At 45.1% G+C, this 10297-nt stretch overlaps 1 protein-coding gene across 1 annotated transcript in view; it reads left to right on the forward strand.

The window, feature by feature from the left end:
- Positions 1–7932, forward strand: part of Nop56 (Nop56 ribonucleoprotein) — a 32449-nt gene extending 24517 nt beyond the window's left edge. The window contains exons 8-10 of the mRNA XM_089578766.1: positions 2914–3062; positions 4959–5080; positions 7517–7932. Of these exons, the coding sequence (XP_089434892.1) occupies positions 2914–3062; positions 4959–5080; positions 7517–7867 (622 nt within the window). The 3' untranslated portion in view covers positions 7868–7932. The remainder of the gene's footprint in view (positions 1–2913; positions 3063–4958; positions 5081–7516) is intronic.
- Positions 7933–10297: the final 2365 nt, after the last annotated feature.

Consider the following 10297-nt stretch of genomic DNA (forward strand, 5'->3'; position numbering starts at 1 on the left):
ACGGCATGTACTCTTTCCCACAGTATCTCATGATTTAGTAGGACTGATTTGAATAATTTTTTGTGCACATGAAATCTTATATACTTTCCTGTGCAACAAGATAAAAAAGACTTGGTTTAGTTTGAAAAGTTTCATTGAATTAGCACTTTAATTGAGAAATTTTGGTCTATTTTTAAGCATATTAGCGAGGGCTATAACTGACACTGGTGCTGTTAAAGTTAGTCATTGTACAGTTGCATTTTGTGGTTACTGCTAAACACATAATGTAAAATTTTGGCCACTCTTTGATGTGGAAATTGCAAGAACTTGGGCACAGATTAGTCTTAAAATTAAAATCTTGAAATTCGCAAGGAAATTGAGAAAAATCAATTGTGTGTTTGTTGTTCGGATCCCAAACTACACTAGACAAGAAAATTTAATCGGTCTGTTAAAAATTAGCAAAATTTTGTTGAAGAGCACGGTCTTTTCTTAAACAGTCTGTGATACAGTACAATCTCATGAGTTGGAAGAACTGGATAATTCGGAAAACCTTGCACGGTCCTATTAAACGTATGTACTGTTCTATGGTGTAAAAGACGCATTAATTTGGACTGATGTGACCATGCTTCAGTTAGGTAATTTGGACTGGCAACACAGCTCATATGTGCACAGGACAGTGGCGAGGGGGTGATCATGATGATGAGTGAGTGGCTAAGAAATGTGGCCACCGTACAGTATAAACTCGACGATACAAACACTGTTTATATGAATTCGTTCAATTCCCTGGCTGGAGTGCATTGTGTACAATGTGTGGAATTTCGGATGTTCCAAACACTCTTGCATCACTACAGATGATACGAATGCTCGAGCCGCGACTACACCGTCAAGCACTAAGTGCACTAACGCACCATGAGCAGTGAGCGGCAGCGCTCAGCCCGCACATCCATGACATCGCGGTCACGAATCTCACTGTCCGTGTGAGCTATAGAAGCATACGAATTTTGTTTGTTTGGATGATAATGAAATTTCTGGTACAGATTTTTTTCGCTGCCCCGTGAGATTCATATCGCCAAGATTCTACTCTAGCACAAGGTGGCGCTAGAGTCCAACCGAAAGGTAGACTCCGTACTCATCGCAGTGATCATTAGTCGAAAAGGTGCACACACTGGGAATCTGTGTGTGTGTGCTATGCTCCGTCATTTTCTTTGTTTTTGCTGCACGGATATCACACACTGCGCTATCAGTTTATTGCGTTATAGTTCACATTGCATTGTGTACATAGTGTGTGTGAATGTGTCTGGGAGGCAGTTCATTCCCTATAGGAATGAGCTGGTTCATTCAGCAGCATGCGTGGCCTGCACCATTTGGTGAAACTAAGAAACATCTACTTCCATGTCAATTTCTCATGCAAATTACCGTATATACTTGTGTAAGGGCTGCACCCCCAACTTGGCCGCCGGTAATTTGAAGAAAAAACAGTGAGCCAAAAACTGTTTCATGCGCGCATAATTATGGCCGCGTAAAAATCGCTAAGACCACGAACGCGTCGCCGCGCGCGCCGTGCTCGGCCTGGAACCCCGCACACACGGCCCGTCATCGACGCTAGCTCGCTCGTGTTCGCACCAGAAAGGATTGACAAAATGTTATGCTGTGCAAAAGCCAGGATGGAGTGCAGGCGTGTTGGGTGTGCCTCACCGTGCAAGAAAACGCAAGTGGCGCGCCGCTCCAAGCCGTCACAAGCACCGCACTTTAGGTGAATCTTAACTTAGGATCACGTGAAATTTGCCACTATAGTAATACAGTGATCAGGCAACCGCTAGCAACCTGTCTTACTGCAGGTGGTAATTGCGCAGATCGTGCGGGCACGATCCACACTTTTAATGCATTGTGTATTCAAAGGATTTATTGCCTGCACTGTCATAAAAATGGTAATCTGCGTGTAAAAAACGGACGCGTAATCGGGGCTGCACTGTTGCCGAAATTTTTAGCGGAAGAACGCCGGTTCCATGTAAGGGCCGCACCCCATGAGAACCGCGGAAAAAAAGTGCGGCCCTTACACGAGTATATACGGTAATCAGCGTATACAGATGTTTTGCAAGAAATAAAGTACAGTATGAATCTCAATGATATGAACAATGCTGATACAAATTCTGGGGTGATATGAATTCATAAAATTCCTCGTACATGCTCAGCAGTATCAAAGAAGAGTTTCTATGTAAAGATATCTCTGACAAGGGAGTCCCGAAAGACTGTACTCTTGATGACGGCGATCACTAAAGCCCCTGCTGCGAGGACATTTCCTGGTTGCACACGCCGCATGCATGCATCTGTGTGGTGCCCATCACGGTGCCCAGATCAGTGCCGCGTTACAGTCCCACGCACGTACCGAAAGCGGCACACCGATTTACACCAACCAAAGGCCCACGTGGCTCCTGTGAATGCCAAAGCAAGCCTGAACAGTGCGTTTCTTCACGATGTGAAATTCTGTGCTCAAGTGTGTCTGCTCAAAAGGAGGAGTGAGGCAGCACCAGGCACATGAAATGCGTGCCCCTTTGAGACTCTTTGTGCAAGGTGGCAGTGGATGCAGCATAAGCGCTTGGTGCATACACCTCGCAAGTGTCCATTGAGTCGCCATAAAATGAAGTGAAAATAAATGCATTCGGTTAGCTTTCCTCACTTTATTATACCTGGATGAAAACTTTTTTTTTTTTTACTCTATCCCCAAATTACTTCTTTGTGTTATATGTGCAGGGTCATATTATATGCGAGTTTTTACGCTAACTAGACCACAGAGCTGTGAGGAAAAGAATGCCAGTGTCTTCACTTGCAGCTGGCCTTTAGTCCTAGATTCATGAGAAGTATAGGCCTTGTCACCTTTGTTGCATATCTCTCAAGGTATTGAATTTTGGTGTCTATGGCGGTTTATGCTTGCAGGGCTCTCAAAACACGAGGCAACACACCGAAGTACGGCCTTATATTCCACTCAACATACATTGGTCGTGCTGGCGCCAAGAATAAAGGTCGCATCTCTCGCTACCTGGCCAACAAGTGTTCCCTGGCTTCTCGGATTGACTGCTTCAGTGGTATGTGTGCTTCACAATTACCTTTGTTTTAGCTGGTTCTTTTATTCATACTGTCTGCAATACCATATATACTCAGGGGCCGCACCCCCAGCTTGGCAGCCCACAATTTGAGGGTGGGGGGAAAGTCATCTAAAAGAATTGCTTCACGTGCGCATAATTTTGCCCACGTGATATGTTACGCTGGGAGCTGATGGACGATACTTGTCTGCAACACTTAGTACCACCGTGCACCTGTCGTCCCGTACACCGCCGGACTTTGTCTGTAGCCGTGAATGTGCTGTGCCTCAGCACTCCTGACTCATCTTGCGTGCTCAGAATTCGCACCAGAAATAACGTTATGCTGCAGAAAAAAAAACTAGAATGGGGAGTCCCAAGCATGCGGCGCGTTTCCTTGCAGCACAGCTTCGCCCACCAGGCTCAGGCAACACGAGCCTTAGTAATGTACCGTTCAGCCGTGCTTCGCATTAAAGCCATAGAGAAAGTGCTTTGATTCTAGTCGCGGTTTGCTACAGAAAGGTCTAACCTTTTTTACCAGTTTTCCGTTGTGCAATAGCCTCATGTTAATATTGCTACGGGTCGACTCAGAGAAGATGAGTTAACATATGATTAATTTCTGCATGGCCTTTGACAGTAAAGCACACGGTAAAGCAGGCCAGGCGAATGCCACCTCACACTGACTGCCACAGGTCGCATGCATTGTGCGCTGCTCTGAACCATGGGCCAAGGCATTATTACTGCCAGTAGAGAGCAGGATCTTACGAGAATCTTGATCAAAACATAGAATTGCATGACGTTAGTCAGTAAGCTGATGTAGCAACCTGTTTTGCTTTATGAAATTAATTTGCGCTATTCGTTGGGCGCACATCCCATCACCCTTACTTTCAATACATTATGTATGTGAAGGATTCGCCTAGACTGCACAAATTCATTATAAAAATGCATGTCACAGCATAAAAAACGGACACACAATCGGGGCTCCACTACACTCGGAAAAATTTTACGGAAAAATGCTGGACCCATATACGGGCCTGACCTCGTCAAAACTGTGGGAAGAAAGTGCGGCCCTTACGCAAGTATCTATGGTATGCTGCAAATTTGGAGTCAATGTTCAGACCACCTCAACTTTCAGACGCATTGCAATTGATTGCTCGATATGTCAGGCCCTCAATTTTTCTGGCTGGCTTGGCTGTTAGCAGCAGTACTACAGCACCGGTACCAATAGCCAAGTCATCATATAATGTGTGCAGTGACAACCTGTTAATTTAGACTTCAGTTGGGGTCGAAAACGTAACCAAATGAAGGAAGCGGAATTCAAGCTACAAGGGAGTCTCTCAAATAGCGGCGCTGATAGGTTGGCACATTGCTCATGCATGGTTACGAGCTCGCTCCATTTTTGGGCGTTGCCCGCTGCACGAACTTGAATAGTAGTCACAGTTCATGGAACTTGTCTGTGCCAAGCCCTTCATCCCAATTACGCGAAAAGGCAGCAGCGAAGCACATGGGAGCCATATATCCTCGCAGAAATGGTGGGCTGAAGAAACTGGCGCTGCTTGCCCCCACGACTGTTTTATGGCAACACCACCGTCAAATTGATGACAGGCACAATGCCTCTTTATACACAAGCCGTGGAACAGTGCATGACATAACATACCACACTGTTCCGATACTGAATTTTGGCTTGGCAGCGTGCTTTGCAAATAATGGCACGCCATAGAATGCTTCTCCAAGCTAAACTAGTGAATTGTTCGAGCTCAAATTTCACATAGAAATGTCACTGGGTCAGCAGAATTGTTATATGCTATATTTGTTTTTGGTACTTGCCTGAATCAGTCAAAAAAAGTGTGATGTTCGCATAGTTTGTAGCAATTCTCTTACTTCTTTTTTTTTTTTTTTCAGACATGCCGACCAATATCTTTGGCCTGAAGCTCAAAGAGCAAGTAGAAGACAGGCTTAAGTTTTACGAGACTGGTGACATACCCAGGAAGAATGTTGATGTGATGACTGATGCGCTGGCCGAGGTGAGTTGTGAATCTGGGCTCAAATGGCATTCAGCTTGGCTGCATTTTCGCTAGGGACCACAGAAGTCATTTCCTGGTCACCTGTGCCAATGACTGCACTGTTCAAGACCTTTTATTCTTTTATTTACGATCAATAGCAGTGCAGGTCAAGGGTCGTGTTACATTTGTCCAGTCTGGAAAGGGGCTCTCTTTGATGAGAAATACAGCTGTGGTCTCACAGAAGCTTTTTATTTGGCCACAGTAATTCATAAAGCACATTGATGGCTTCAAGCTTTTTTTTTTTTTTTTGACGAATTTTCTCTATTGTTGGCCTTGCATTTTTGGTGATAATGAGCAGGAACCTGTGTGCTGCACCACTAAGAGCAACAGCGGCATCGTTGCTCGCAGAATGTTCTCTATGCGATCCACCTTCATATCAGGGAAATGAAAGGCTCCTGGACAAGTTTGCGCATAGTCTGTTTTAATTCTGCGAATTGTGTTCATGGACAGGAATCAGACAGTCAGCAACTTCTATTCTGTGGCTGATCTTGTATGACAGTTCAAATTTTATAGTATGCTGCACAGTTCTGAAACCGGCATGGCATTGTCGTTTTGAAAACAGATCTTTTCTTCTCTGCCCTGAATGGAAATTCAAATGTTCGGTGGTCTCTCTGGGACCCAGGATAACTAGAAAAACTGCCCCCTTTGTATTTGAAAATAGTGCATGTCAGTTTACCCATTGTGGGCTGTGTCGAAAAGCCTATTGTAAAAAAACTGCAAAACATCTCGGGTGAAGCACTCGTTATATCTATCAAAAGCTTGCACTGCACGTTAGCCTTTCAAGGCATAATGTCACGTGAGCCATACATTTCAGTGCTGTTCGTATATGCTCCAATGACAGAAAATGTATCTTACAAGAGACTAGAAACGCTTTGTAGCTTGATAGCATAGATTGTCTAAGCGTATTTACTCGCTTTCAAATTTCTTAGATGATTCTACATAACAACTGAAGCACATAAGAAGACTGGTTCTAAGTACTCCTTACATTGTTTGCATAATGAGCCAGCCTTTTAGTCATTGCAGAGAAGAAAAACACATTCACTTCACTGAAGAGGGCTTTTAAAATTTTTTTGTACTAATGAAGTCACAATTGTCTAATCTTCGTGGAAAACATAGTTTTTGTGTGCTGATTCGAAATATGTAATTTTATATAAAACAAGTTCTTTTGCACTTGTGTAGTATATGTAAGCTCGAAAAAATTTTTCCTCAGAACTTGTTAATGTGCATGCCATCAGTTTCTCTTGATATCAAGGTATGCAACAAATTTTCATCCTATCTGTCATAAAAACTGGGTGTCTTTTGGAAATGGAATACATATTTTTCTTCCTGTGTGGCAACTTTGAAACACTATAACTCAACTTCTATGATAGACAGGATGATAACCTTTATTGCATACCTCAGTGTCGCGAGAAACCAACGGCATGCATTTTCACAAGTTTCCTGCAGAAAATTTTTTGAAAGCGAGACTTCATTTATTAAAAAAAAAAACCATTTTACTTTCTTGAAAGGGTTATGCGTGGTCTACCAACAAATTGTGCTTTTACATTGGAGCTAATAGCCATGACGTTATTATGTGTACATTAAAAAAAAATGTAGGGCTCTACGCGCATTTAAGCTAGAAATTGTAATTTGAAGTTATCGGCTCTAGGCCCCTCTCCCTGGCAATGATGGCAATGTTGAAGCAGCCTTAGTGACGTCATAAACTGACAGTGCCGTCGTCTGCTGCAAAACTGCCGCACACACGGTCAGCGCGGAGCAGAGCGCGCGCCTACCTGTGTGCAACCATGGCACATTGTGATTGAAGTCGCCAGTGCAAAGCAGAAGCTAGGCAGAAAAAGGGAAGGACACAGGCCTTTGTTGCCTGTGACCCCCTCCAGCTTCCCCCCTTTACTTCCACAACTCACTTCCCTATGCACACTGCATGCAGTCTTCAGTCCTAGATTTGGTTACGTTTTATCAAAAATGGGAAAATCCTGATAAATGAAGCGCTTATTTTTTTTACAATAGTTTCAAAATCGTGCTTGAATAAGGGTGAATGTGAGCAGTGGCCATTGTGAGCGGACGAGATGGAAAAGTGGTGGACACCGGGCGAAAATACTTTAAAACCTTGATGTAATTAGAAGTCAGGGGACAGCAAAAAAGTGGGACCCAGAGAAAAAATTTTGTTGCGGGAACATGCTACCTGTATTGGACAAACTTTGCGATTGCCATATGCTGATATGGACCTGTTTTCAGAAATAATGCGTACTGATCTAATGCACCTTGTTTTCAGAAAAATTTCTCCTCACTGTTTGGTTATTCGAATTGCAGCAAAATTATTCGGTCAGCTTGACTACAATATGATTCTATTACTAAGTGAGCAGCATTCATTAGAGTAATGCTTCTCACTCTCTGCAGGCGCAGGCTGCAGCTGCCGCCTTGAGGAAGCAGAAGAAAAAGGAAAAGAAGAAGAAGAAGAAAGATTTGGAGAACAGCGCTGTGGAGACCACAATGGAGGCAGAAGAGGAGGAAACCATTGAAGAACCACCTAAGAAAAAGAAGAAAAAGGGAGCAGTGGCAGACAGTACTGGGGACACTGCAGTAGAGGAGGAAGGGCAGGGTGCTGAAGAAGCACCGAAGAAGAAGAAGAAAAAGAAGCAGGCTTATGCGGAAGATGAGTATGAAGAGGTTGAACAGAAGTGCAACGGCAATGCTGATGAAGATGCTCTGGAAAAGCCGAAAAAAAAGAAATCCAAAGCACACAAGTGAGGTCAGGTTCTGTACAGATTGAGTTGTGGCACATAAAGGAAAGGACATTTTACCTTTTACAGAAATGTTGCCTACTTCTGTTCTTTTCACTGTTCAGTTTCTTAGGACATACACCAATTTTGTTAGCATCATTCACTGGACTTGCTCTCACTTGTTTAGTGTATGAAAAAAATTGGCCGACGATTGTGCCTCACGGTAATACTATTTTTGAATGCAGCTGCTGCAGTAATTGAACCTTAGGCAACTGCGTACGGAACACGCAGTGACGAACGGAGGTGGACATGGGTTTTGGCTTTGGCAGCACGCACAGCGATTTGCCACCACTGAGCCTCTCCTCGGGGAATCCTCATTACAGCTTTAGTCTGGTGACAGCGATGCATGCAAGGACATCAACTAAGGCTGATATGCATCGGAAATGGCATCAAATTTGCCACCTGATAGGAGGCTATTGCAGTTGCTTGGAATTTCTGTAGCGCAATTCATAGACTTTTTTGTAGTCTCCTCTATTCTCCAGATTCCCTAAATTTCGAGGGATTGATCAATGCACGCATAGCTGCTCACACAGCACACTATATTACACTACTTGCACTTGCACTGCACCATTTAACTCAAAACATCACTAAGTGAAAACGATCTCAACCGAGAGAGAAAAGATTACGCACGTGCTGTCGCGGCAAAATGCCACTGGCAACGGCTGGTACAGCTACCCTTCAACATTAGAATTTCGATAAGGAGGCCATTCAGACATACTGGGGGGAAGCGGGGAAAGACTATCACCGCACTTCGAAGGCAGTAGTCAGCGCGTGTGTACAATCCATATAGCGCAGTAGAAAAACTCAAGCACGAAATTTCTGGAAGCGGGCGGCTGCGCCGAGAAAGGGAGCAGGCGCTGCAGCTCTCGTCAAGCTGCGTCTCTCCTCGCCCTCCGTACTCCTGTTAAGGCTGGAACCGTACATCTAGTACACTGTACCGTAGGTCTACACGCCGCTTCGCCACTGGGAGTTGAGGACCAGGGCCGTGAGCAAGGAACCCTGCTCATGTCTCCAAGGTGGCGCGGTAAGGCGATGGAGCGGCATGTTGCGGTTTGTCTGTTTCTTTCAGGTACCTCTGGAGCCCAAAAAGAGTAATGCTATCTGCTGTGTTGTTGGCTGCAACAGCACTTGTCGAAATTCATCATCCCGACGCGACATTGGGAGCACGAACGGCGAAAACTGCATGGATTTAGATCGATCGTTGTCAGAAGTAAGCTCTTGAAATCTTTCTGCGTGATTATTTCCATCACACATGCGTTTTTGTCAAGATCTGTAAAAAGCTGCGCACTTGTGTCGTATAAGTGAAACAATACAGTAAGTTAATAATTCCCTCATTTTATTTGTTGGCCTGTGGCAGGCGGCGACGCTACTTCACTCCCATTTTCAGTTATGTTCCCTCATTTCGTGGACATTGCCGAATTCGGTAAGATCGACGCCTTTATAAAATTTTCCACCTCGAAAGAAACCTGTGAGGCTGTTTACCGGCCAACACCCCGCCATGTTTCCGAACACACATGTGGGCGCCGGAGGTGGCTAGGGGTATTGATGTGTATGTGTGTGTGTGTGTGTAATTATTAAGGGAGTGGTTGGGTGGGGGTTGATCAAGAGAGGGGTGCACAGCACTGTAACTGTCTCCATTGCAGGGATCACCGCAACGGCGCTGTGCGTAGGAATGGGATTAAAAGGACAGATGAGAGGAGGGGTTCTGGTGTGTAAAAGGGAAAGGCAGGAGCGAGATCGCTGTTCATCGGCGCTGGAGCGATAAGAGGGGTGAAGGCCGCATGGTCAGAGCAACGCGCACACACTCATTGCCTCGACGTAAGCTAGCAGTAGCTTGAAGGCGCGGCGAACTGTCTTAGCCGGGCCAGGTGGGAATAGAACCCCACCTTGGTCATGGAGCCAAACCTGTTCAAGAGGCGACATATGGAGTCGTGGCACATCCGGCTCACATAAGCGGCGATGAATGAACGCTCCCCTCCGCGTACGTTAGTGGACTGCGCCACGTGCTAGCGAAGGCAGCACTCCGCTGCTGCTGGCACACTTTAAAAGAGACCGCGAGTTGGTTCCGAAACGTTGGGCAAAATTAAAATATTGGTTGGCGTTAGTTTTCTTTCAACTGAATTCGGTAGACTGCTTACGTGTGGGAACGCGAAAACACTTTCTGTCCTAGAGTGCACTGACACACACACAAGTACGCGCACGCACACGCGCGCGCATATGACCACCCGGAACTCTGTACGACGGACGGTTGCATCACAATTTTGATGCGAAAATTGGTTTTTGAGGAAAGGAAATCGCTGTTACTGCCTCACATCGCGGTGGACATCTCGACCGCGCTTTAAGGGAAGGGGGTAAAGAGTCTGGGAAGGCATGCAAAATCCTATCGCAAGCTAGCCTC

Source organism: Amblyomma mixtum, chromosome 3 (assembly GCF_055824585.1).
Source record: "Amblyomma mixtum isolate Tamu chromosome 3, ASM5582458v1, whole genome shotgun sequence".
Lineage (NCBI taxonomy): Eukaryota > Metazoa > Arthropoda > Arachnida > Ixodida > Ixodidae > Amblyomma > Amblyomma mixtum.